This window comes from Corvus hawaiiensis, chromosome 9 (assembly GCF_020740725.1).
Source record: "Corvus hawaiiensis isolate bCorHaw1 chromosome 9, bCorHaw1.pri.cur, whole genome shotgun sequence".
Lineage (NCBI taxonomy): Eukaryota > Metazoa > Chordata > Aves > Passeriformes > Corvidae > Corvus > Corvus hawaiiensis.
In genome coordinates this window covers 5,155,868-5,183,506 of record NC_063221.1, presented here as the reverse complement: position 1 = coordinate 5,183,506, position 27,639 = coordinate 5,155,868, and the positions used below count along the sequence as shown (strand labels likewise).

The following is a 27,639-nucleotide window of genomic DNA, read 5'->3' as shown; positions in this document are numbered from 1 at the left end:
TATTTCTGCCAATTGGCTAAATACCATATTTAAAGAAGCTGTGACCTCAGTTTTCTTCAGCTATTTAAACTTTTGGAGTTTAAAAGTAGTTTTTAGTCTTTCTTCTCAGTCATTCTTCCAGCCCCACATCTCCACCTCTGAAAAGGTACAGTTGGAGCTGAACATCAGGAATACTCCCTCCAACACCTTCTACTGTCAGATTAAAATCTCTGAGGGTAAATTATTGAAGTGGGATTTGCTCTTTAAGTTGAATACTATGAGAATGACTTGAAAGTAGGTAAGATTCATTGATTTCTTGTGATTGCTATGGAGATGTGTTCTTACACAAGACACATTCATGAGAGATGCTTTTCCATGTTGCCAGGAATCAAGGATGGAAAGTGTCCAATTTGATGGAAAGCTTTTTGGGGCATCTTCTCTGGCCTGCTGCTGCCACCAGCTCTGATCTTCATGGAGCTGTGGTGGTGGTTGCTTGCTTCAGATTTTACTGGATGGTATTTGTATGTCCAACTTGAAAAAAACTCTTAGGAAAATGTAATCTTGCTTGGACCCCAAGGTCCCACAGTGACTTGGAATGGGTGGGAATTGTCACTTTTCAAGGGTTGTTACTACTGCATGCACTGTTGGTGTTGTCATTGGACTGTCAGTAATGAAAGGATGGTAATAACTGTGCATTCTTCTGCCAAGAATAAAAGGCAAAAGACAACTTTTTTGTCTTTTCTGCATACATAAATTTTTCTGATCAATTTTTTTTCCTTTTTTCTTTGCTTCTTGGGTAAAACTCCTGTTTTCTGAGGGTAAACTCCCACTTTCTTGTGTTCCTTCGTTTGTGGGAGTGACCTGTTTTCACCCATACCTATTGTGTATGGGTCATGAAGGAGCTTCTGGAAACTTGATACAAGCAAATGAACTTTACAAGGATCGCGACCCACAGTAACCCCAATCTGGCTTGTCTTGGTGCTGATACTGGTGGCAGGAGGTAGCTTTGCAGTCCAGAATCCAGGTACGTGAATGAGATGGAGCCCTCCCCAAAATGGCCCATGGCATCCTTGATCATCTGTGATCTGCTGTGCTTGCTAAGTGTGAAGTGCCTTTTTAAAATGAGCTTTTATCGTTTGTGCTGAAAAAGGACTTTGAGGCTTCCTGTGCAGTTAGGACTTTTGTGTTGGACATGAGATCTTTCCAGTCCCCAGTGAATAAACACAGCTGGCTGTTTTGGGAAATGAACTTAACATCTTTGCATCAAAGCTGTACAAATAAGGCATCAAGCTGTACCAAATTAATGGGTAAGGTTTTCTGACTTTTACACTGACTTAGAAGTGATCAAATGAAAAAATGCATTTTTTGCAAGGCTGCCTTCAGCCCAGAGCAGGGGGAAATAAGCCTCCCCTCTTTGGAAACATGACTAAAACAAGCAGCCTCGATGACTTACCGATGTTGGATTACCATGCAATAATTTACTAGGCAGCCTTTTGCTGTCCGGAGCCACCCACGCGCAGGAGTCAATGGTGCCTTTGTTCGGGAGCACTGGAAGAATGCATGATCTAATGGGGTGGTGGGAGTTCGCCTTTTTTCCAGCCCGCTCCAGGCTGTGCTCATTCCCCCAGTGCCCCAAACACATTTCCTTCCTGTGTCCCCATCTTAGAATGGGCTCCCAGAAAAAGCAATCCATGTTTGTGTCTCTGTCAGGCTTTTTTAAAACCCCAGCACCCGTCTGTGGTAGAGATCCACATGCCAGAATATTTGGTTTGGTGGGGCATAGCTTAAGAAAAGACTGTTAAAATCCTTCAGGCCTTTTTTGTTCATGATATATGCACATAAATCTTAAGACTCTTCAGGTGAGGACAAGAAAATAAACTTAAGATTTATTATTGCCAGTTTGTGTTCCTATAAAGGCCACAACTAGGCATTTGAGAACTGTTGTCTGTGTTTCTGCATGGAGTTATTTCCCTAGTGGCATTCCTCAGAAAGCGGAAATCCTTCATTTTCTTTTTTCAGGTGCTGGATATCTTCCTCCTCCTCTACAAATTTTCTCAGAAAAGCTAGGGTGTAGTTCTAAAGGATATTTTCTCTAGAACTACAGAAGTTTCTTAGTTTTGGTCAGAAGTTTGGCTTTTTCATGCACATGTGATGCAAGTGACATAACTTAGCACTTACGTGTCTTGCAGGTGTTGGGCTGTTTCATTAAAGTACTTTACTCCTAAAGAACAAGTGACTCAGGGTGTTCCTCACTCTCCTCTCCTCCTTATAAGGTCTGTCCTGCTCTTGTTGCCCATCTGCATGCTGAAAAATCCTATCCCATTCCATTAGATGGGATAACTCATTCTCCTTAAATATTGCCCTCTCATTTACTGCCCCTGTGATCCAGGAGGGAAGGCTCTGGCGGGTTTTCTAGCCTGAGAGGCTGAACAAAATACTGCGGTATGAGAACTTGGAGTGGTCAGTTGGCTCAAGGTGCAGCAATTGGTCTTGAACAAGATCTTGTGAGCTTGCTGGCCTCTGTCTGCTGACATCCAAGTTTCTGTCCCCTGCAAGCTACATACTGCTCGTGTGAGGTTCTGGGATCTGTGTGTCTGGAAGCATCAGAGCCTGTCTGTTTTGCTCATGGCTGGTCTGGCATTGTGCTGGGTGCTGGGAGAGCTGATGGTTCAAGAAGGGCAGAGTAGAGGCAGGAGTAAGGGTGAATGGCATGGGGCGCATTTCGGTCTAGTAACTTGGGAAAGCTGGCATCTCTTCCTGGGAATGATGGGTAAACAGGTCAGAATTATAAAGCAAAATGAAATATCAGTTGTAACTGATTGCTCTCTGCCCTGTCACTGCAAAATGGAAATGAAATCCAGTCAAAAAGTACTAAGTAGGCTCTATTTGTTACTGGGTTTGTTTTCATTTTTTTTAACCTTTACTAAGACATAGGTTGTCAGCAAGTACCTGTGTGAGAAAAGCTGCCTTGAAACAGGAGCTAACCAAAGGAAAACCAGTAAAATTTAACCATTTCATTACTGCCCAGTGGATTTTGTGGAAAACAAATCTGCAAAGATTTCCTTCTTTGCCCAATGCATCTTCTCAGGTGGATTATTTTTTCCCTGGGCAGCAAAACTCAGTGGCTGTATGCAGGAGAGGTAGCATCGACTCTTCCTGTGTGCAGGGGATTTGAGTGGACAGATAATGAAGGAGGCTCAGTGTCCTCTGGGCTTATCTCACCCATGCATCTGCTCACAATTCAATACTTGTAGTCATCGTGCCAGCTGTTGGGACAGTTTTCCTGATGTAAATTATCCATCCATTCTGAGGGGCCTGAATACAAGGAGGCCTTTTGTTTGTAGAATGAATTCCTAACTTCAGGGAAAAGGGAGGAGTTTCTAAAGATCTAAATGGCATTTGCATACAATTTCCTGGTGGACCTTGGTATACTGAATTTGGTGATGACCCAGCTGAGGGAGGGCTGTAATTGCTGATGACAGCTGGCCAAGTCCAACAATGTGAGCAGGTCGTTTGGGGCAGTATCCCCTGAATCAAACAATGTTGAGCATTTTCAAAAATAAAGGGCTCTGGCAGTAGCCAGAAAAAAAGTAGTTCTTTTCCACGGCAAACGGCCACTTCTGCTGCCTCTCCAGGCACCCAGGACTTGTTTGGTCCTTTGAATCTGTAACTGCAATATTGTCTTGAAGGCTTATATGTGTGCTTGCTTATAGTAGAGAAAGGTATTAAAGGTTTTCTGCATCATCCTGAATTTTCAGAGGGGGCTGGTTATTGTGTCACCTTGTCACTTGCTGGTGAACAGCTCCATGCTTCGGAAAAGATGGATGCAGTTTTAAAAGGTGTGGCTCACGATTTTGAGCTCTGGATGCTTTAAAACACAACCGGTTGCACTTGTTAAGCGCTGAGCTCATGGTCACTGGTTCCAGCATCTGGAGTTCCTCCTGCAAAACAGATCTGCCACTTCTCAATACACACAGGGAAATGCTACCTTACACCTCACACTATGAGGCACTTCTAAGCCAAACTGAGATCCAGTCAGTACTGGCTTCCAGGAACAGAAGAACAATGTCTTTTTGTCTTCTAAATGTAATGTTTAAAACTGCCTTTCACCTGGTTATTGCTGTCACCATTTCTTAGTGTAATAACTGTATATATTTATTCAGCCTGGCAAGGCATGAAAGCAACCTGGGCTGCTTATCTTTTCTAGAAAAAGGCTCTGCAACCTCAAAGAGCTGCCAGGTTGCTAAGCACAGCATTTATGTTCAGCGTGAACAGTGGGGAAACACATTTCCGCACTGTGTCAGCTGGTCTTGGGTAAACTCCATTGTTCCAGCAGTATTTACCCAGCAAGGCACCACACAGCTGCTCTCTGTGCATTAACTGCATTCCTCTTTAATGCCATTAACTGCACTGCTCAAGGAGTTATGCTGCCAGTTGCCATAAATGTCTTTTTCACGTGGGTTTCTCAGTTGGGAGGGGTTTGGATGCATTTTCTTGGCCTGCCATGTAAAACTGGAGATGAAAAAGGGAAGGGTCCTTGCCGTTTAGCAGAGGGGGTTCCCATGGAAAATGTTCTCATGCTGCCCAGAGTGCAGTTGGCATGTGCTGTGCCTTTAGCTGAGCTGGGGCTTTCGCAAGGAGCTGTGGGAGACCTTGTTGGGAAACAGGGATCATAATTCAGTTATAGTGGAGAGCGAAAAAAGTAGTTCTTTTCCAGGGCAAGCAGCCTGTGACCCGGCCTTTCATCTAGAGCAGAAAGTTGTGTGTGCGTGAAAGCACATGCTTGGCCCCCTCATCATTCCCAGGATTCTTTTGAAGCATTTGCTCCCCAAAACCATATTGATGAAGCCTAAACACAGGGGTTTTGCTTCACACCAGAGAAATGCAGAAGAAGAAAACTAACCACCCCAATTCAAAAGAGCAGGGTATTCCTGACAATTCAGCTGACACAGTTTAATGACGTGATCTTCATTGTTGTCTCTGGTTTATTTTTTATCCCCTCTTGACTCAGGGAATGGCTGCTCTTGCCTGATGTTTTCCTATTTTCATTTGTCATTAAAGTTGCCCAAAGAAATCCCACCAGGGCTGACTTTCAGCCTTAGATTTTACTTTATCTTACCATGTGAGCTCAAAGAAAACTTTCTCATTAAGCTGATGACACTTTTACTAGTGATAAAACTATGATAGTAATTGTGGTTTTTAGTTGCTCTCCATCCAAGATGTTGGTGAAGTTCTGGGATAGGCTGCCGAGTTGCAGGTCAACACACTGGGGTATTCCTGCAGAAGGAGGAGGAAGTATTTGCTTCCTGGGCCCCTTGCCTTTATCTGAAAAAGATGTGAAGTCTGTCCTGGGTTTGTTTACCATGGACTTGAAAAAGATATTTGTGCGTGTCCAGCCTATCGTCTTGTGTCTGTCTTGAGTTCCTGTGTGTGCATGTTGTTCCTACCTCAAGCATATTTTGCCTTCAGTGAGGAGCTCTCTTTGAGAAGAGCCCATGTAGCAAGAGAAAAGGAAAGCTGTGAGGGTCTGATTTGTACACAGGATGCCTGCTTCTTGCCTTCATTGCGATTCGTGAGAAAAACACTCCCACATACATGGAAACAGGATTCATTTCTTGTACTGGGTAGCAAGAGGAGGGAATGCATAAGCTAAGTTAGTGCTGAGTGTTGATCCTTTGGGAGAAAGCAGTTTGGCATTAATGGTGGTGCTTCCTTCTCACTCACCTTCTGTAAGAAAATCTCATTAAATAATCAACCCCAAACTAACAGAGAGCTGGTACTGAGCAAGAACCACGATTGTGAATGTCTAGCTTCCAGTCTTGTGCTTAGGTCATCCATAACTGCACACATGATATAAATAGGAAAGGGTATTTAGTGGGAAGTATTGGTGGGCTTGTATTTGTGCAGTGCCCCAGCTGTCCTGCATGTCACACACAGACAACACTACTTGGTGGGTGGTTTAAACACTTGACTGGTCTTTTTCTATTCTTGGGACACATAATTTTTCAGGTGCTGTATATCTTGATTTTTACTTTATTTTTTTCGGGTATGTTGATTTCTGGACCCTTTGCTGTGCTTCTCCTGCTGCTTTGGTTCCTCCCTCATGCCAGACAGACTTTGGGTGTGACATGCCTAATGCAGGCTGGCCCCCGGCCTAATCACAGTGGGGCCTGCAGGGCAGAACTGTGGTTTGTGACCTAATTCATGGCTGTCAGGTTGTGCGTGTGTCCTTTGAGCGCACTCTGTTCTTGGTGCCTGGTGCCGTCTGGTCTGCTCTCACTTGTGAAGGAGGTGAACACTTCAGCAAGTGCAAAGCCTCGTGTTAAAATTTAACATGGTACAGTTCATTCATTTTACAAGTTAAGGTTAAATCTGTGTGACTTCTGCAGGCTGAGAAAACCCTTTCTGAATCAGCTGAAACTCTTCTAGTAGTGGGGTTTTTTTTGATCAACGAAAGAACCAGTGGTGGCTGCAAGTTCTGCTTAGAGCACTGTTTTTCTTGGAAGTTGTGGGAGCATAAAAGAGCATGGCAGGGACTAAACACCCAAGGTTTTATTCCAAACAAACTCCAAGTTGTTTTAGTAAGCTCCCTGCATGCTCCAGGGTGTCCTGATCGTACACAGTCTGTTTGCTGAAGTGGAGCAAGAACAGCTGGCACACAGCTGTATACCTCCTCCTGGGAACCCTTGGCCATCCCCTTGGCCAGCATGGATAGCAGATGAAGGTGGCTGAAGAGTGTTGTGGTCCTCTTGCATGGGGTAGATGCTCAAGTCACTGGAGAAGAGTCATTACGGCGGATGATGTGCTGACTGCCACAGACCAGTTAGGAGGGGAACAGAGGGCAAGAACGTGGATTTTCTTTCATCCTTCTAGGAGATGGAGAGCTTGTAAATCATTGCACTCTGATCTGAAAAGTGCCTTGGTGACTTCAGGTGTGGGAAACTTAAACCTCGTTTTGTTTTTCCTGGGGAATGAGTAGAAGAGGGCTGTAGTTGGTAGTTCAGTGCTGGAGGAAAAGCTTTGTGAGCTGTAGAAAGAGATTGAGGTATTGTCTATTTAGGGAGGAAGCACAGGTACAAACCAGGCTCTACAGTGTGACTTGTACCTCTCTGGTTAATACTGTTTCTCCCACACATATATTTGGGAGAAATATCATCAAATATCATGATTGACTTGGGCCTGGCCTTAAATACACACAAACTACTCATGGGTCTGATGCAGTCTGTCATGTGTTAGGGATGTATGTGGAAGAGAATTGCAGCTTTTGAAATGTGTTTGGTTGCACAGAAACTTGTAGGTCTCTTTATTTATCTACTCAGCCTGCTTTCAACTTCTGCTTTTGGTTCTTTCCCTTTGTCTTTGCTTGGTGATACAGTACTGGACTGGAAGAGATACTTCTGGTATTGCTGGACATGCTCATCCTTCTGGATAGTGCTGGAAGATGTTTCTCCAGAGAGAGAATTGCAGTGTAGCTCTTTCCATTCCTCTCTGTTTCGAGTCTTTCTCATGTGTCTCCTCTCCCCCCCAGGAAAAGCCTTTGACATCACGTATGTGCGCCTGAAGTTCCACACCAGCCGGCCCGAGAGCTTTGCCATCTACAAACGCACGCAGGAGGACGGCCCCTGGGTGCCCTACCAGTACTACAGCGGATCCTGTGAGAGCACCTACCACAAAATCAACCGTGGCTTCATTCGCACTGGGGAGGACGAGCAGCAGGCACTCTGCACTGATGAGTTCAGCGACATCTCTCCTCTCACTGGGGGCAATGTGGCCTTCTCAACGCTAGAGGGGCGTCCCAGTGCCTACAACTTTGACAGCAGCCCTGTGCTGCAGGTATGTGAACAGGACTATCTCAGTCAGGTGGTCTGAGTTGTGTCTGTGGATGGTGGCTTTGTGCCTACTGGGCTTGCACTACAGCCCTTACTCACAGTGAAAGGCCCTTGCACAGCTAAGTTGGGATGGACAATCCACAGAGACGCTTTTGAAGGAAGAGTTGAACTCTTGAGTCTATTGATAGTAAGTTTATGGTACAAAAAAGCAAACTAAGTGGCATTAAGGGTGATTTGTCAGTAGGTATCATGGAAGTCCAGAGGATGAATGTAAATAAATCTCTGCCTGTTTAGAAAGCAGCTGTGGACATTCTGCTGTTGTTTCAGATACAAGGACAGAGGAAGGTAAAGTCTCAGTCCAGGTAATATTTGAGGCATCTGCATATGTATTTCAAGGAGAAAAAAGTAAGAAATGTAAGATTCTTCTAAATACATAAAGCATTACAGGAGTCCCTACCCTGTTCTCTTACATGTGTGTTGAAGCAGAGGAGTTTGATTTTATCCTTGGTATTTTTCTCTTACAAGTGGCTTGGCAAGGGGGTTTTGGCAGGGTTTTTTTGTTATTGAACATTTTTGAATGTTTTTTTGCATTCACAGGAGTGGTTGGGCAGTGGTCAGGAGCGTACTAGGGGTACCAGTTTATCTGATTTACTTGCCAGTTTCTGTGTCCTGCTTGATGACGTCTTCAGTTTATATTGCAACAAGGAGCTAAAGCTGTGGGGTTTGCCTTACTGGTGCTCGTTGTCTTCCTTTCAGAGCTGTAATTGCCATCACCTACCTTTGCTCTTAGAGCAGCAGTAACAGACTGAGATGAGCACCCAGCAGCGTCAGGGCTCGCCTGTCACCAATTCCCAGGCAGGAGAGCAGAATCTGGTGGGGTTGCTTCTGCAAATAAAAGTGAAATGAAAAATAAAGATTAATGGGAAAGGACGAAGAACTTCTGAAGTGGAAAAGAACCAGTTTGGCCACCTTGTTGGTGTAGCCAACCCTTGAGCAGAAAACCGTGTCTTATCATTAAGATGAATAGGGAGATTTCAAGTTAGCAATGTGTATAATTTTCTGATAAACTTATCTATGTAAGGAATAGTGACCTGACCACCACTTTCCTAAAATCTGTACCAACCCCTGGTGTTGCTTTCCAGAACTGAAGTAAATGTGTGTGTTGTGGTTAGCATTTCCATGTGTTTGTCAGTGTTTGTAATTCAGTAAATAAATACTATGTTTCTGGCTGAGCAGTGACACAGGTGCAGCACAGTTGTACATACAGGAATGTTTCTTTGTGTTCTTTTTATGGTGTTTGAAGGAAAATAGCATTGTAAAAGGTATAATAAAACCAAGGAGGTGCCAACATCAGTGGCTGTCAGAAGGTGATACAAAATTTGGCAATAGGCTGCATTTGCTGGCTGCTGCTGAAGGAGGGCAGGGCAGTGTGTTGAAGATGCTGTGTAAATACTATGAAAAACTCCTATGTTGCAAGTCAGATCTGTCTGTTTGTCTTCCTCAGCCTCCCCCAGCCTCACTCATTTGTCTGTCTGTGTCTTTTACTCTGGTGCAATATGTCTGCAGACAAATGTACCCTAAAGCTTTTCCCACTGGTGCTGCATAGCTTTGCAGGACAACTACAGCCAGGCAGATACATACAATTAGCAAGCAATTGCCTGCCCTGAACTTTTTGCTGGAGAGGTTACTCAGTGCTTCCCAGTTGAGAGCAGTCAGGATGCAAAGAGGCATTGGAAAGGGTCTCCAGAGAGGAGCAGGGTCAGGAAAACCCATTTGAACCAAGAGGAGGTGGCATAAGGCTTCTGGAGCAGGAATGTGTGAGCTCCTGAGGTGCAGAGGGGAAGACAATGAGGAAGGAACCTGCTGCTGCTGAATGACTTCGTTAATAGAACTGTTAATGACTGGTGCTCTCTCAAGGGGTATCTTTGGTGTTTCATCTGATGGGATTTCTGTCTGCTCTAGGAATGGGTGACAGCTACAGATATTAGAGTGACTCTCAACCGTCTGAACACATTTGGAGATGAAGTTTTCAATGACCCAAAAGTTCTTAAGTCTTACTACTATGCAATTTCTGATTTTGCTGTGGGTGGTAGGTGAGTAGACAATAAAACTCTGTGCTTACTAAAGTTTTTGGTTAGGTATACTAGACTGCTTTAAAGATACTGATTGTATTCACATGATATCATTAGGCTCTGGTCTTTACTGACTGTCCTAAATCAAAAATATGTTAGAATGAATTTTACATAATTTGCAAATATTGTGTATAAGCTTTTGTGGCTATAACTTCAGGGCTGACAGAGATCAATTTTTTTTCCTTGATTAGATGAAATATTAAGTGATTTGGATAAATGGTAAAAAGAGTAACTAAAATGGAAAACAAAAGAAAAAAATTTTCTGCTCTGTGGTTTGTGTGGTTTTTAATGTATTTTAAAATTGTTCTCTGCCTGTATCTGTTCTCTAGAATAACAGTAAGTAGAAAATCTCAGTGTCTCTACTTCACATATATTGAGGAAGTTATCTCCTTTGGAGGTCCCGAACATGGTACAACACGGTTGTGGTTGTCTGTTCCTTTTGCCAAAGTCTATTGTAGAATGTTTAAACCTTAAGTACTTGATGATAAAATGTTTTAATAAACAGAGATGAGACCACTGCAGAGTTTTAGGCTGTTTGCCGATGGCAGTCCTGAGACTGGGATTTGGCCACATGGGGATTTGTATTGCCTGCACCACCAGTCTGGAGGTCCTGGGCTTCTGTATTAGTCACCTTTGTGCTATTTAACTTCCTACTGATACCACAATAGCCCACACCCAGTGAACATACTGTGTTCTAGGCTCTCACAAGAGAGAAGTTCTGGGAAATTTACTAACCTAAAGCCAACTAAATCTTTGCTTCTCCTACTCAGCTTAGTCTGAAGACTGCAAAGGAGTTAGTTAACTTTCTTCGCTTTCTAAATGCCTACCTGGAGCGGGCTGCGCCTCTGTTTCATGGAATGGTTTGGTTTGGAAGGGACCTTCAAAGATCATCCAACCCCCGTTGTGGGCAGGGACACCTTCCACTATCCCAGGTTGCTCCAAGCCCCATCCAGTCTGGCCTTGAACACTTCCAGGGATGGGACAGCCACAGCTTCTCTGGGCAACCTGTGCCAGTGTCCCACCACCCTCATTACAGAACATTGATTCGTTATGTCCAATCTGACCCCACCATCTTTCAAATTAAAATTTGAAAAATTTCAAATTTAAAAATTGAAAGATGTTTAAAATTACTGCCACTTGTCCCATCACTACAGGCCCTGATAAAAAGTTTCTCTCCATTTGTAAACCCCTTTTAGATATTAGAAGGCCTCCATAAGATATCCCTGAAGCCTCCTCCAGGCTGAATGGATGATTTTGTTGTGATCATCTACCTTCAATTTCTCTCATCTCACATTTTGAGAGTCCCTGTTTTTTGGGGTTGCTTTGTGAGTGACTTGGAGCCCTGGAATTTTAATACCTTTTCCTTGCTTCTCCTGAACCAGGTGCAAATGCAACGGGCATGCGAGTGAATGTGTGAAGAATGAGCTTGGGAAGCTGGTCTGCAACTGCAAGCACAACACCTTTGGGGTGGACTGTGAAAAGTGCCTTCCTTTCTTCAATGACCGCCCGTGGAGGAGAGCGACCGCAGAGAGCGCCAATGAGTGCCTGCGTATGTGTGGCTGCACCCAGGGACAGCCTGTCCAGAGCAGGGTTGTCCCCTGCCTCTGCTGGCAGCCACAAGTTGGCCCTGCCTCGTTTTAACTTGTCTCAATTGCAGTTAGCCTGCATTAAGCACAGTTCATGGGACTATTGGGCATTCCACTCCTATCCTGTAGGAGCTTTCTGGTAGATCCCTAGGAATGGGTATCTCCTTCCTGGAGAAGGATGGGAGCCACCTGCAGGAAAGAGGTGTCCTGCAAAAATGTACAGGCTTGTACTTTATGGGACCCATGGGGAAAAAAAATCTGTTTACTGTGCTGCAGTGTAATTGCCCTTTCAAAAGCTCCTCATTTAGCATCAGCTGATTTTTGTGTTTGGGTTATTGGTTTTTACAGTTACTTGTTGATTATTTAATCTAATTTCTGGACTGCAAATGCAGCTCTCTGTCACGGAGCACCAGTTTCCTTGATGTTTTGTCCCAGACCACAGCTCCTGGTAGTTTACTTTATGGGGAAGCTTTTTCAGACAGAAAAGCTTTCTTGCTGTCTGACCTCTGTGTGTCTAGATAGGTCCCAGCTGTCTGTGGCTTCCCTCAATGGGCTGGTGAAATTGGGGTGTCCTGTTGTCTAGGGATTTGCAATCCAGGGGAGAAGCTCTCATTACAGCATGTAGTAGCCTCATGTTATGTTCTCATGCTTGTTTGAATGACATAGATCGGTGTTGGTGTGTGGGAGGACAGCATTTTGGCTGCAAGTGGCAGTCTGATGTCGAAAGAAGTGGGGTAGAAAATGCTGGTTTTCTTTTGGGCATTGATGAGAATGGTCTTGAGTTTGTTTCAGGTCTTGGGAGTGGTTAAAAGCTCCTACTGCAGCTTCTCTACAGCTGAACTGTGCAGGGTGGGTTTTGTGCTGTGAGGTCAGGCTGGTCACTGATGGTGCCCTGTCTTTGCAGCATGCGACTGCAGCGGGTGGTCCCAGGAGTGCTACTTTGACCCCGAGCTGTACCGCGCCACAGGCCATGGCGGCCACTGCACTGCTTGCGCCGGCAACACAGATGGGCCCCACTGCGAGCGCTGCCGGGACAGCTTCTACCGCCTGGCCAGCGACAAGGCCTGCCTGCCCTGCAGCTGCAACCCAGTCGGTGAGCAGTGCTGCAAACATGGCTGCTTGCAAACATCCATGCACAAAACCCACCTCTTCTTTGGGTCATGCAGCTCATTGCAAACTCTGGGATAAAGAGGGGGGGTTGTTTGGATTTCCCCCCCCTCCCCCCATGTAGTAAATGTTTATTGGGTTGTATTTTGGTGTAAGTTATCCTTGGATCTAAATGGGGTTGGCAGGGGCAGATGTGTCACCTCTGCAGCACTTACTCCTTCAAATGTATTCTGAAATAGATTTTTTTTTCCCCACTGTGTATGTGTTACCCTGGATGCTCCCAGTACTAAAGGACTCATTTGAATTGTTAATAATGAAGATGATGTGAGTAGGTATTTCTGGAAGTTGTTCATGCTGAGAAATTGTAGTGAACTTTAGCTGTTGCATCAGTTTCTCCTACCAAGTATCCAAGCACTATAAATAGAAACCAGTGAAACATTAAACACAAAAGGGGGTGGGGTGAGATAAAGTAAACTCAAAATATGTAGTTAAATTCCTTTTTAAAAAACGGGGAGGGGGGTAATTCTGGCAGGAGAATAAATCTTTTGTCGTGAAGGGAACCACTTAACCTGTAAGGAGTGGTCCCATAACTACACCAGCTCACAGCAAGTAAGGGAGAAGGAGTGAAAAGGGTTAACACATAGTAAGATATGACATGAGGTTTCAAAAGAGTAACTGGAATAAGTCATTGCTTGTAGCATGCCCTAAAAGCAGCCAGGGAGAAGTATGCCAGGGTGCATCTCCTATCTAATTTGGTCAGGGAGTCATTCAATTGTGAAGTTTTTGACCAATAAAGGACCTTCTTCTTCTGACTGCTCCCCTGGGTCCTTGTGTCAGACCTTATTTTAAGAGGGGTGAGGGTTGGTGTCTGCTGAGACAGTCGAGAAGATCCAGGGAGGTGACTTCTCAGGTCTTTAAAACGGCTTTCAAAGGCTTTTATAACTTAGCCATTAACTTGTATGCCATGACACACTGGTGTATTTGAATCTCCTGGATATGTTTGGATTGTTATTTTTTGTCCAAGTACTCTTTTTTCCTAAGTAATCCTAAGTGGGACTGCAAAGGGGATTTGAACTTTGGCTGTATATGGTAAAGGTTTTGTGAGTTCTTCTGTCCCATCCAGCCTAATCATCTTTACTCTTCACTTTGCTATAATCTTCTGGTGTGGATTGAAGTGGAAACAAGCAACTATTTCTGTATATTAAAATATTTTTCTTCTCTAGTTAACTCTTACAGTGCTGGCAGCTCCGAGGCTGCCAGCCACATGGATGTTTGTGGGAATGCATTTTGTCCACTATGGATTAAAGAAACCTGTTACTGCTTGTAGTGGTTTGGTCCAAAATACTCATTACTGCTTTTTGTGCAAGACCACTTGAATGGAGCAGTACTGAGGAAGGTGTCCTTCCAAAAATGAGGGTTTTGCTCAAGAGTTTACTAGGATTCATAGCGGCACATGCAGCCTTGCTCCAAGGAGGCAGTTTAGTCTTGAAATGCAACTTAGGAATCAAGGAAGGAAGCTGGAGTGTGAGAAGGAGAGGTCAGGGAAAGGGGAGATGGCAATTAGGGGGAACACAAGGGATTCAGGGAATAAAATCTTGGAAATTACATATTGCAGAGTAAAACAGATATGGAATTGGAGGCATGCAAATGTAGCACTGAGGATATGAAGCAGGAGAAGGCAATTTGAAGTTAAAATATATTTTATATATAAAAAGGTTGGTTGGTAGGAATAAAAGGCTGAATATAGTTTGGGAAGACTAGATAACAAGTCATCTGTCTAGACCTGCCAGGGGAAAAATCCCTGTGAACTAGAGGCAGTCTTTAGATAAGCTGTCACTCATCAGCTTGAGGCTGTGCTTCCTGCTTTCTTCTTCCTTATTTCTTGCCTGTGTTGTAAAGTTTGAATAGATGATGGAACCATATGTGTGTGCTGAGGTGCCTGTCCCTGCTGTCCCCACAGGCTCCCTCAGCACTCAGTGCGACAGCTACGGCCAGTGCAGCTGCAAAGCCGGCGTGATGGGGGAAAAGTGTGACCGGTGCCAGCCAGGGTTCCACTCCCTCTCCGAAGCTGGGTGCAGGTAAGGAGGATTGCAGCTCTCTAAAAGGAAAACTAGAGTTTCTGTAAAGCTTTCTCTATGTGGCTCTTACTGAACTACCCTCTCTCCTGATTCTCCCAGGTCCTGTTCTTGCAATGCTGCTGGCAGCACAGGGGAATGCAACGTTGAGACAGGGCGGTGTGCGTGCAAGGACAACGTGGAAGGATTCCACTGTGAGAGGTGAGTTTTTCTTCCCGTGGCTTTGTTTCAAGAATGAAAGACATTCGAGTGAGGATCTGGGGTTAAGCATCAGGGAAATTAATTCTCTTTCCTTCACATCTTCAGATGCAAACCTGGATTTTTCCATCTGGATTCTTCTAATCCAAGAGGCTGTACCCCCTGCTTCTGTTTTGGACACTCTTCAGTCTGCACCAGTGCTGTGGGCTACAGTATCCATAGCATCACCTCCAACTTCGAGTTTGGTAAAATTGAGCTTTCTTTTGTATCTCAGGTTGGGCTGTAGACTCAAGTCAGAAGCGATTCAAAAAAACCCAATTCCTTCCTTTCTGTGCAAGACCACAAACCTTGGGCAGGCAGGTCTAGGATCCCTCTTTTGGAAATGCTGAAGCTACGTGGAGCTTCCATGTCTGCAGCTTGTTTGTTCAGATTGGGGGGGAAGGAATTCACAGCTCTGGCCTCGGGCACGCAGTTATTGTACACCGTGCAGGTGCAAGTGGGAATTGCAAATAGAAACCTTTTCTAGCCTGAGAGGTGTGCTGACAAAGCAGAATTTCCTCAGTTCTAGAACCAAATCAGGACCTTCTGATTGAGAGGATCAAAATCACTTTAGATTTGGGGTTTACATGGCTCTGAATAAAACACAGTTGTGTTTCCAGTGAGTCTGTAAGCCCAGGAAAAACCTGTTTTATTCATGCAGTCAGTTTCCCGTGTATGCATGTTTTCATGCTGCGTACTCTGAAAAGAACATCTTGTAAATTAAAATTCCGCTGGAGAACAGTTCGTACAAAGGCTGCAACTCTTAAGTCATAGGGGACTGCAGGTTTTCCTGTCTCTGCTTAAGCTCTTTAGAAAAGAAGGTTTTGGACAAGTAGTCGTCATAGAGTTCAAAGTTCAATCAGCACTTGAGTTAGGGGCTTAAATTGGAAAGATGGTGCTTACTATCTGAATTCTCTGCACAGCTGCTTTCTGCAGCCTGTCAGTGCCCGTGCACATTAGATTAACTAAGACATGAACAGTGTGACATGAGAAGTGTGTGCAAATCTCCATATTCCAAGGGTGTTGATTCTTGCCTGTCTAATTCTTCAGGAGAGGACGAGTGGCGTGCTGAGCAGCGTGATGGCTCAGAAATCATGCTCCAGTGGAGTGCCGAGACCCAGGATATCTCTGTTATCTCGGACACCTACTTCCCCATGTACTTTGTTGCACCACGTAGGTCATTCTAAAATCATGGCTTTCTGTGCTGTTTGTGCCCTTTGTGTTCTGTCCTCTAACTGTAAGGATTTCTTCCCCTTTCAGGCAAGTTCTTGGGCAACCAGGTTTTGAGTTACGGGCAAAACCTGACCTTCTCCTTCCACGTGGACAGGCGGGATACGCGCCTCTCTGCAGAGGACCTGGTGCTGGAAGGGGCTGGGCTGAGAGTGTCGGTGCCACTCATTGCCCAGGGCAACTCCTACCCCAGTGAGAATATGCAGGCCTACACCTTCAGGTATGGTGGGAGCAGCTGGCACCTGGCCTGGGCTGCCTTTGGCCTCTGAGCTCTTGTGAAAACAGAGATCATTAAGTTTAAGCTGATGTGGATGATGTTGCAATAGCACGGTGCTGTTGTGAAGGGAACTTTGAGAGGTTGCAGCTGTTAGCAGCTGAAAGCTGTGCTAATGATGCATGGCTCTTCTCCCCAGGCTCCATGAGGCTGCAGATTACCCGTGGAGGCCTGCTCTTACAGCATTTGAGTTCCAAAAGCTTCTCCACAACTTGACTTCCATCAAGATCCGTGGGACATACAGTGAGAGAAGTAAGTCACTGAGCAGAACGTCGCAGAAGAGGGGGCAAAGTCATTTGTCTAGTGCTTGGGTTGCTTCATTGTAGGGCCCAGCCATAAATAGCTGTGGCAGCTTATTTGGCAAAGCTTGTGCCAATGGCTTTTCATCTGGCCTTCCTGTGTAGCATCTTCTCCCAGGCCTCCTGAAGAGGATATGGGAAAGAAAAATGTTGTCTTTGAATGTCTGGAAGCTGAACGCTTATCAGCTGCTGATTCCTTGCTCTAAACATGGGAATTTTGCTTTGTTGTATAGCCACTGTCCTCCAATTGGTAAAAATGCATAGTGCAGAGTCCTGAAGGACACAGTAGGATGTAGGAAGTTTACAACACTTGGCTTTAAGTTTCACCACATTAGGAATGGTTACATCCCTCCTCTTTCTGTGTCTTGCCTTGACATGCAAATGGGAAGGACAAGGTCCCTAAAGTTCTGCCTGTGCAGAACCTGAGTGAAAGTTCCTCATAATGAAGATTTATAAAAATGGGCATGAATTAGAATATGTCCTTAGGTATTTCTGTGATGAAGAATTTTTGCAGAAAGATGCAAAGGATGGATTTGCATTTGGGAAAGGTGGGAAAACTGCAAGTGTTTTTAGAGGGGTGGCCCATAATGAGGAATGTGGGGTTGTGAAAATAAAGGGAAGAAAGGTGTGGAGCAAACCATCCCTGAGTGCTGTAACCACTGCTAGTGTGTGGGAGCTGGGGCTCTGCTCAGTGCACTGGAGCTGCTGCAGTGGTACAAACACATAAGTTAAAAGCCAGTTATGTTGTGTCTGGGCTCTGTTTCACTCCAGGGAAGGGGCTGGGACTACAGGAGGGAAGTGCTGAAATGACAGAGGAAGGAATGGCTTTGGAGGAATAGTTGAAGAGTTTGTCCTGAGGTGTGGTTTGCAGATGGTGTATTAAAATTGCTGGAGACATGGTCTGTTCTGTCTTGAAAGCCAGGAATTGGTTTTGGTATTTGATTTGAAAATGGAAACATGTAAAATAGAACTTAATTTTAATTGACTGTACGTGCTCACCTGCTGTTCTCAGATTCTCCTCTGTATTGTCATTCTCATCTTTCCTGCCCTGCTTGTTCCCTTGGTGAGCTCTAGTGCATCTTTTCTCATCTCTCTAAACCTTCCTGGAGGGTTTTGCATCTTGATTCACCTTACCAGCTGCAAGCACCCACCTGTCTGTCCCTTGTACCGTTCAGCTGTGTTTGGGGAGGCAGTGATGATAGCCTTTGTGGTTACAAAGGGTTTGCCTCTTGGTGCTTTCTAGGTGCTGGTCACCTGGATGATGTCACTATCACAAGTGCTCGTCCTGGACCCGGTGTGCCCGTGGCCTGGGTGGAGAGCTGCTCATGTCCAGTGGGATATGAGGGACAGTTCTGTGAGCGCTGCACCTCTGGGTACTGGCGAGAGACCCCAAGCCTCGGACCCTACAGCCCCTGCGTGCCTTGCACGTGCAATGGGCACAGCGAGACATGTGATCCCGAGACGGGTAAGAGGGAGCAGCAGGAGGGTGGTTCTTCCTTTCTGGGTTGGACAATGAAGCAAAACTCATATCCCTCTCTATTCCAGGCATGTGCAATTGCAGGGATAACACGGCAGGGACTCACTGTGAGAAGTGCAGCGATGGGTATTACGGTGATGCCACGGCTGGCACAGCCTCGGACTGCCAGCCCTGCCCATGCCCAGGCATCTCGAGCTGTGCCATTGTGCCCCGCACCAAGGAGGTTGTGTGCACCAGCTGCCAGGCTGGCACTACAGGTGTGTTCCTACAGAAAACATCTTTTTCTACATGCACATGGTTGTGGAAATGTGTCTCCTGCTAGTTCTTGTTCTCTGATCCACAATGAATAGGTCTGAAAGCTGCTGTGTCTTCTGGTTCAAATCCTTCTCCCTTCCTCAGCCCTGTTTTCTCTCCTGTGTGAGGCTTGGGGCTTCACATGTATTTCATGCCTGTTTCTTGAGAGCAAAAGGCTTGATCTGCAAATTCTGACCATTTCTGTGCTGTATGGGAGAGCCATGCTGCCTTCTAATAGAGCTCTGATGATGGCATGGTGTTGGGCAGAAAGTAGATTTGAAAGAGCCAGGAAGGCAGGTCAGACTGAAATAAAATTAAAAGGTGCAGTTTGCCAGCAAGTGAGGCACTACAGGATGCTTCCTAGGAAGAGCAGGAAGGCTGCAGTGACTCACAAACACTGCCCAAAAAAAATACAAGATCATACTAGTGCTCAGCAATGTTAAGGAGAAATATGTGAACAGATACAGATCTTTTTATCTTAGCAATAAGTGGTGAAGTCCAAGTATGTAGCTGAGTTGTTAAGCAGAAGCTTTTGTTCTCTTTGCAAACAGCAAGGAAGCCATAGGATGGTTGGCTGCCTTCATGCTTCTCTGCTGGTTTTATGCTTTGCATGGCAGAATCCAAAGTACAGAACACCTGTAAATTCTTGTGCTTATGAAAGCCTCTGACCAAGCACAGAAGCAGCTTGTGGGGATTCCTGTGGGTGCCACTGTGTTAGGAACCAAAGCAGAGTCCAGGGCCCAGGTTCCCTTCAGCTCAGGTGTCTGTAGCAGCTGAGCTTTCTTGTAGCTATGTGATTGCAGAAGAGTTCCTCCTTTCTCCCACCACCTTTTTGGGATGTGAGGAAAAAGGAGGTTTTTATGTGGAAGAACTGCCTAAGAAATGGAGCTCATAACTGGCTGGGGAGGTCAGATCTGCAATAAGTATAGGAAGCTGCTGAATCAGATTCTTCAGTGGCTGCCTGTGGAGGTTTGGCAGGTCTCATTGGCAGTGGAGCTTCCTGGAGCAGTGATGCCCCACAGAGCTCTACCTATTTGGATTCTTAAATTAACAACAAATTGCAGCAAATAGGCTTGGTTTAAAGGGATAGGAGAGGAAGGAAGAGTGGAAATAATTCATAATGCAAAGTTCCAGTGAATAAACAGCTTGAATATAGAGATGAGGAGGGATTTGTGTCTGGCCCCAACAGAAGGATGAAAGGGAAGGAGCTGAAGGGTTTACTTTTCAGAAGGGACTACAAAGGGGATCCATGTGAGATGGCAGCAAAGGGCTTTTTGCTGCAGCACTCATGTCTGTGTTGTGGCCCAGGAAAGAGGTGTGAGCTGTGTGATGATGCCTATTTCGGAGACCCACTGGGCAAAAATGGTGCTGTGAGGCCCTGCCGCCTGTGCCAGTGCAACGACAACATCGACCCCAACGCCGTGGGCAACTGCGACCGCCAGACTGGCGAGTGCCTCAAGTGCATCTACAACACCGCTGGCTTCTACTGTGACCGCTGCAAGGATGGCTTCTTTGGGAACCCCTTGGCCCCTGACCCTGCCGACAAGTGCAGAGGTGAGACTTGCTTCTTCTTGCATTTAAAAATGGTTTTGTCCCCAAGAGCTTCTGTCAGGCTGTTGCTTGTGCCCGTCAGCAGCAATGTGTGGCTTTAGCCTGGTTTGGTGGTTCTAGTTTGCTAAAATCCTTGTGTTTGTGGGCACTTAGTGCCATCAAAGCAAAAGCATTGTGTGATGCAGGGGCTGGGTGGCCATGTGGTTTGGATCTAGGCCCATTAGGGTAAGTACCAACACCACAAGGGATTTCTAACTTTGTGCATGTCTCTCCATACCTTTTTATTTTTGCAGCTTGTCACTGCAATCCTTACGGCACCGTGAATCAGCAGACGATCTGCAATCAAGTGACTGGGCAGTGTGAGTGCTTGTCTCACGTCAGTGGGAGGGACTGCAGTGCTTGTGAGCCTGGATTCTTCAACCTCCAGAGTGGACGTGGCTGTGAGAGGTGAGGCTTGCCTTGGCTTGGGGCAGAGAGACCCTGGTTTTGGAGGCTCTGTGCTTACACTGTGCAGGAGTGTGATGTTTGTCACAAGTGACAGGTATGCCTCAGTGCTGCTGTGGGTGGGGAAGAGCAGTAGTCAGGGAGCAGCTACTAAGGCTGTACAAAAAGCCTGACTTATAAATAGCTTTATAAAGAGCTCTAAATCAGGGTTTTAAATAGAAAACTGCTGCATGACTTTGTGACTGTAGCAGGGGAGTGTGGGTTCCTTTTTTAGTGCAGGCAGCAAGTGACCTTGCATGGTTCAAAAGCTCAGTGCCTTGCCTGCTGCATCTGCACAGCAAGAAAAGCGACTTTGGGAAATGTTGAGCTGCGCTCTTCAGAGAGGGACTTGCCCGATGTGTCCCTTCTGTGTCACATCTGATGTGTGTGTGCTTCCCCCAGGTGCAACTGCCACGCGCTGGGCTCCACCAACGGGCAGTGTGACATCCGAACAGGGCAGTGCGAGTGCCAGCCAGGCGTCACCGGTCAGCACTGTGACAGATGTGAGGGCAACCACTTTGGCTTTGGCTCCGAAGGCTGTAAACGTAAGTCTTGAGGGGTGAGAGCAAGGCAGATGGGAAGAATGTTGCACACCCAGCCTTGCCTTTGCTTTCCTTCTCCCTCTGGGAAGGTATTTTGTCATCTTGCTCCTCATCACAGCAGAAGTTGGCACTTTATGTCCACACTGTGTGTGATGAAATTTGATTTCTGTACTATAGCTTATCCCCTTCTTCTTTTGTTACCTTTTTCTTGTCTGACTTACTAGATATCCAACCTAATAGATACCTACTTCTCCTTGGTGTAAATACATTCTCCGCATCTTGGCCTCCAACAACCCTGTTTCTTAATGTGTTCCTGCACAGCTACTCTGTAGATGGCCTCAGTATACAGATTCTTTCTTGAGGAGCAGCTGATCTTGTAAACATGATTGCAAAGAAGGATGATCCAAACTTTGCTCGTTGATATCCCTGCCTGTAAAGAGCAGGAGAACTAACTGCAGTTGGTTACAATGAAATGGGGTAGAATGATGCTTTTTTGTAGGAGAGGTAATAGCAACACTGAGTGCACACAGTGAATGTTGGATCCTGCTTGTGAGTAGAAGCACTGCAATCAGAAGTGAGGTCCAGCTGTGGGTTTGTGCCCCACAGCTCTTGCACATGTTTTAGGGTATTAAGGATATCCTCTTATCCTGTGAGTTTTAGGGTATTTCTGCCTCTTCTGCAGTCTGATTGAGGTTTAACTTCCCTGCAGCCTGTGACTGTGATCCTGAGGGCTCACGGTCCCTGCAGTGCCAGGAGAACGGCCACTGTGAGTGCAAGGAAGGCTTTGTGGGGAGCCGCTGCGACCAGTGTGAGGAGAACTATTTCTACAACCGCTCATGGCCGGGCTGTCAGGAGTGTCCAGCCTGTTACAGATTAGTGAAAGATAAGGTAAGGCCACAAACACTGCTGTTGGCAGCACTGGAGACGGTGGCATGTGTCCACTTGTGCAGCATTCTGGCCCGTGGCTGTTGGTGGTTGCTGAAAGCAGAGAGGCTCAAGGTGCTTTGCTGTGTCATAGCTGTGCTCTGTCCCTCTCCTGTAGGTGGTGGAGCAACGTCAAAGGCTGTGGGAGCTGGAAAATCTTATAGCAAATCTGGGTACCAGAGAAGAAACTGTAACTGATGAAGCCTTTGAAGAGAGATTGAAGCAGGCAGAAAGAGAAGTTATGGAGTTGCTCCATGAAGCACAAAAGAGCAAAGGTGAGTTGACCTGATCAGATATGGACTAACTAAATGAGTTCTTTGCCTGATGTTCCTGTTCCCTTTGGAGACAGCGTGTTTCATTTCAAGCCAAGCTGTGCTCCAGGATTGACACCTATTTCAGGCAGCACTGAATACTATTATCAAAACAACAGTGCCTGTGCTTTTACCCATGCTGTTCTACCAGTGGTCTCTGTTGTACATGGAAGTGAAGATCTGCCTCTAGCTGTGTATGGATGCAAGTGTTTTACATTACCCTCTTCTCTGGATGGAAAGGAGGGTTTTATTTGTTAAACAAGCAGAAAACTTTCAGGTATACTTATTATGCTTTAAATTTGCTCAGACATCTTGGGATCAAATTGTTCTTGTTGGGATATCATCAGCAATCAGAATGAAGGCTTCAAAATCCTGATGGCAAACATAATTATCCCACCATAAAGTGTAGAATGTTCTGAAGAGTGCCGTTTTTCCTGTTAAACTCTGCTTCAAATTGATTCTTGTATTGTCACCCCTACCACAGGATGTCTGTGAGAAGGATGTTTCTCATGACTGTGACAGTGGTTTGTCCTTAGGGTCTCTTTAATGTATAAGATGATGCATGTTTTCGCAAAGAGAATCTTGAAGAAGACTATTGTCTTTGCAGTAAAATATGTTCCCCTGGGAGCTGGTTCAGTGATTTCAGACCACTTTGGGAAAATTTGTCCCCTTTGTGTGAAGCTGGGAGAAGGCTAACATGCATCTAATGCTGGCATTTGCTTGGGAAGATTCCTGCCAGTGGGAATGGTCGCTTAAGCTTTTCTCAGCTTTAGCTGAGGTTGATTTACACTGCCTGCTTGGCATCTGTGCCTAGATAACAGTCCTACGTAAGGGTGGGGATTGGAGAAAGATGAGGGAATGGATTCAGTTTTGTGGTGGAATTTTTGATCTCTCTTTCCATGTCTCGAATCATAGAATCATTTAATTTGGAAAGACCGTTAAGATCAAGTCCAACTGTTCCCTACCTCCCAGCACTGCCAAGGCCACCACTAACCCATGTCCCCAAGCGCCACATCCACACAGCTTTTAGGATCCCTCCAGGGGTGGTGATTTCATCATTTCCCTGGGCAGCCTGTGCCAGGGCTGGACAGCCCTTTCAGTGAAGAATTTTTTCCCAAAACTTTCCCAGGCACAGCTTGAGGCTGTTTCGTCTCATCCCGTCCCTGTTCCCTGGGAGCAGAGCCTGATCCCCCTGGGAGCACTGTCCTGTCAGGGAGTTGTGGAGAACCAGAAGGTCCCTCCTGAGCCTCCTTTTCTCCAGGCTCAACCCCTCCTAGCTCCTTCAGCTGCTCCTCACCAGACTTGTGCTCCAGACCCTTCCCCAGCTCCAGGTTCTTCTCTTACTAAGAGGGCAAGGTAAATGCAAAAAAATCTACCCTTGCAAAAATCTGTGCACATCTCTAGGAGTTATTTCTGGTTTTCTGTGGTAGTATGTTTTTGAAATGTGTCAAATGTTCATGTTCAATACTTAAGATGTGCTGCAAGGTATTTGGGAAAAATCTTAATTTTGGAGTTCTGCAGGCTTCTGCTTGCACTTCAATTCTTGGTAACACTCTCAGCTTTTCAAAAGGAACTGCCTTGATTGTGAGGCGCATACCTGTGCTGTGATGCCTCCATTATTAAGATGCTGTTGTGGGGAATTACCTGGTGGTCCAAAAATTAGAGGAAGTTTGGGTGCCTTATAAGTCCTACATATGAAAGAACCAAGGCTCTATCCTGCTGGCTTTTGTCAGCCCTTTGGTTTGGGGGGAGTTTGGAGTGGGTTTTCTATTCCACACAGCTCCTAGGTGTTCCCTATGGAGTTCCTTGTGCCTTTCTTCAGAGTAGCCATTGTTGCTCTGAGTGTGGAAAAATGTACATCTGCACTATTCCTCAGTTTCTGCTTAATTTCTAGGAGTTAAGCTAAAGAGAATTCACAAAACTCATTGAGGAGCAGCTCCATAGTCATTTTAAGTCAGTGAGACAGGTAAAAAGCATGATTCTGAACACAAAATCCCCCATCAGAGTCAGTTCCAACACCCAGTGGGATTGTCTTATTACTAGTTAATGGCTTTTCATTTCTCCTGTTTGGTGCACATTCTGATTATGACTTTGATCTCAAGCGAAGTAACTTGTGAAATGGCTCGCTGGTTCCCTTTCAGTAGGGGATTAACCTACCAACACAGTGCCTGCAGTGGTAAGCTGCTGCTCCAGCTTCTCTTCCTGCTCTGATTAATTTTGCTTCCTCTCTTTTCTGTTGTGTGTTTCAGATGTAGATCAGGGCCTCATGGATCATCTGAAAGACATCAACAGCACCTTAGTGAGTCAGCTCAACAGGCTGAGGATCATCCAGAGCACAGTGCGGGACATGGAGAACCTGGCGGAGCAGGCCCGGGTGCGGGTGGAGGACACCGAGGACCTGATCAGCTTGGCTTCTGATATGCTGGAGAAGGCCAAGGTGGCAGCTGACAACGTGGTGAGTGTGCTGCTGAGATCCCATACAGCTGGGAGAGGGTGAGGGCCTTTCCTTTGGTGCCTCTGGTGTGTTTCTCCACTTGCTCTCTCCCTTATACAGCAAATTTGCATCAAGATCATGGGAAATCAGTGAAGAAAGTTTGCCACTGTCTGCCACAGATTGTATCTCAGCCCAAACCAACATAAAAAGTCCTAAATAAATATTAGCACTGTTGTTTTTCAAGGGATAACCAGTGGTGGAAACTGCATGGGCTTAAGAAAAACAGAATGAGAAGTAGGTTAGATACATCTCTAAGCATTTAGATCATGACAATAACTATTTAAAGCAAAGATGAAGAAAAGATGAAAAAAGAGCCTTAAGGGTTTGTTTTTTCTTTCTTTTCCAGTCCATTACACCTCCAGAGCAAAGCAGGGACCCCAACAACATGACTCTGTTGGCAGAAGAGGCCCGTAAGCTGGCAGAAAGGTAGGCTGTGGCAAGACACACTCAGTGTGGCCTAGGTCAGGGCCCTGCTCTTCCCTACAAGGGGGAAGCAGAATTCAGTTTGCTGGATATCAGACACACACCCTTTGCAGTGTAAGAGACTGGTGCTGTGGGATGATGGCTGTGTAGCACTGATGGCAAAGATTAAGCATGTGGATGACAGAAATGGCAACCATCTTCCATTGCAAGTGTTTCAGCATCTCCCATATGTAAATCTGGGGGGTGAGGGGGGAAGGAAGGAAGGAAAAGTAAGAGAGAATATAATCGAGAAATGAGGATAAAAACTGTTGGCTGACAAATCTAATGGCATTATTTTTCTTCTGTCATCTTGTCCAGGCACAAAAAGGAAGCTGATGAGATTGTTCGCACAGCCAAGGCTGCAAATGATACTTCCACGAAAGCATATCAACTGCTGCTGAAGACCCTGGCTGGAGAAAACCAAACTGCAATTGATATTGATGAGCTCAACCAGAAGTGAGTCAGTAACAGAAAATTGTTTTTATTTCCTGACTTTAGAGCAGTGCTTAAAAGTAAGACAACCCTCTGTATGCTTTGGATTTTACAGGAGGTGATTTTCAATTTCTTAGCCTCACTACTCTCTTACTAAGTTCAGTTCTACAAAAAATACTGTAACATAACTGGATCCTTGGGGATTTTTTAGGTACAATCAAGCAAGGAATATTTCTCAAGACCTAGAGAAACAGGCCAACAAGGTGCTTGTGGAGGCAGAGGAAGCTGGAAACAGAGCCCTGCAGATCTACGCTAATCTCACCAGCCTGCCTAATGTGGATTCCACAGGGCTAGAGGTACATGTGGGCACCATTGTGCAGTACTTCCTGAAGATTGCTGGTTTGCTGGCATGCCTTACATGTGCTCTGCTAATATTGTCTGCATAAGAATGGTTTGTGAGTTTTTTGTCCATCCAGGCATAATCCAGCTTTTACGCAATTCCAACATTTATGCAGGAGATTTAAATGCAGAAAACCACCTACATAAACCCCACCTCCCTCAGTCTCTGAAGGACAAAAATCTGAGTGAAATGTTTGCCAAACATCTTGGCTTGAATGTAGAAGTGCAAAAATTTACCACCTGCTCAGGAATTCTTTAACATTCAGGAATCTGTGTGTGTGATTTCCACCTGCAGAATGAAGCAAATAAGATCAAGAAGGAAGCAGAGGAACTGGATCAACTAATTGCCAGGAAGCTAAAAGATTATGAGGACTTGAGAGAAGACATGAAGGGAAAGGAGCTAGAAGTAAAGAACCTCTTGGAGAAAGGGAAGACAGAGCAGCAGGTCAGTTCCACTTTGTGCAGGCTTTTGTTTCCCAGGAGAAAAAAAAAAAAAACAAGGAAGACAAGTAACTGGCCAGATGTGAAAGATCTCATCTCATTCAGTCTTAGTATTACTTATTGATTATGAGAATGCTGAAGAATGGCCCCAGAAAGGAGATGCAGAAAGCTGTTAAAAGCAACGGCTTTGAGGCTGTATGGGAAAATAGGAGATACTTGTCAGATGTGGTGTCAACTTTGTATTCAGAACAGTATTCCCAAAGTACATACACTCACCTGGTCTCAGAGGAAGCACTGCTCTTCTGGATGGCATTATTGTTTGAAGCTGAGCAGTACTTTTTCATACATGAACAGAATTGTTCTTCAGAAAGTGAGAATCCATTGATACATGTCATGTCTCCTCAGACTGCAGACCAGCTCTTGGCTCGAGCAGATGCAGCAAAAGCCCTGGCGGAAGAAGCTGCTCGGAAGGGCAATGGCACACTACAGGAGGCCAATACCATTCTCAGCAACCTGAAAGGTAAAGAGAGAGGAAGCACTTGGAGTGAATCCTTCAATTCCGGTGTGACAAGTCACTTGGCAGTAGGATATTCTGGTTAAAGAGGCCCTGCTATTGCCCTTACCCTGAGTATTGGGTGTGTTCTTTTGGTTTGTTTTTCTTTAAAGAAAAAATATAAGTGTTTTCAGGGACTGGAAATTTCCTTTTAACTTCCTTATTTAGCATCAGAAGATGTGCAATAGGGAGAGCTGACCCCAGTTTGCTCTTGATCCCTCCAGTGTGCGGGTAGCAAAGCCTTGGGTAGCTTGGTCAAAGGAGCATCTCAAGGCTCTTCTGGAGCACATGATAAGGATCTGCTTTTCCCCCTTAGACTTTGACAAGCGGGTAAACGATAACAAGACGGCGGCTGAGGAGGCACTGAAGAAGATCCCTGCCATCAGCCAGACCATTGCAGAGGCCAACAATAAGACACGCCAAGCAGAGCTGGCGCTGGGCAATGCTGCTGCTGACGCCCGCGAGGCCAAGACCAGAGCAGATGATGCTGAGAAAATCGCCAGCTCCGTTCAGAAGGTGAGTCTGCTG

The 27,639-nt window shown here is 45.5% G+C and overlaps 1 protein-coding gene across 1 annotated transcript in view; it reads left to right on the top strand.

The window, feature by feature from the left end:
* LAMC1 (laminin subunit gamma 1) overlaps nt 1-27,639 on the top strand; it is a 63,184-nt gene that overhangs the window by 33,748 nt on the left and 1,797 nt on the right. The window contains exons 2-25 of the mRNA XM_048313549.1: nt 7,508-7,812; nt 9,771-9,901; nt 11,323-11,489; nt 12,431-12,619; nt 14,594-14,711; nt 14,811-14,909; nt 15,015-15,151; nt 15,996-16,118; nt 16,206-16,395; nt 16,589-16,701; nt 17,992-18,213; nt 18,294-18,482; nt 19,828-20,073; nt 20,364-20,517; nt 20,956-21,098; nt 21,805-21,983; nt 22,138-22,294; nt 24,580-24,785; nt 25,171-25,250; nt 25,605-25,742; nt 25,930-26,074; nt 26,413-26,562; nt 26,964-27,078; nt 27,428-27,627. Of these exons, the coding sequence (XP_048169506.1) occupies nt 7,508-7,812; nt 9,771-9,901; nt 11,323-11,489; nt 12,431-12,619; nt 14,594-14,711; nt 14,811-14,909; nt 15,015-15,151; nt 15,996-16,118; nt 16,206-16,395; nt 16,589-16,701; nt 17,992-18,213; nt 18,294-18,482; nt 19,828-20,073; nt 20,364-20,517; nt 20,956-21,098; nt 21,805-21,983; nt 22,138-22,294; nt 24,580-24,785; nt 25,171-25,250; nt 25,605-25,742; nt 25,930-26,074; nt 26,413-26,562; nt 26,964-27,078; nt 27,428-27,627 (3,896 nt within the window). The remainder of the gene's footprint in view (nt 1-7,507; nt 7,813-9,770; nt 9,902-11,322; nt 11,490-12,430; nt 12,620-14,593; nt 14,712-14,810; nt 14,910-15,014; nt 15,152-15,995; nt 16,119-16,205; nt 16,396-16,588; nt 16,702-17,991; nt 18,214-18,293; nt 18,483-19,827; nt 20,074-20,363; nt 20,518-20,955; nt 21,099-21,804; nt 21,984-22,137; nt 22,295-24,579; nt 24,786-25,170; nt 25,251-25,604; nt 25,743-25,929; nt 26,075-26,412; nt 26,563-26,963; nt 27,079-27,427; nt 27,628-27,639) is intronic.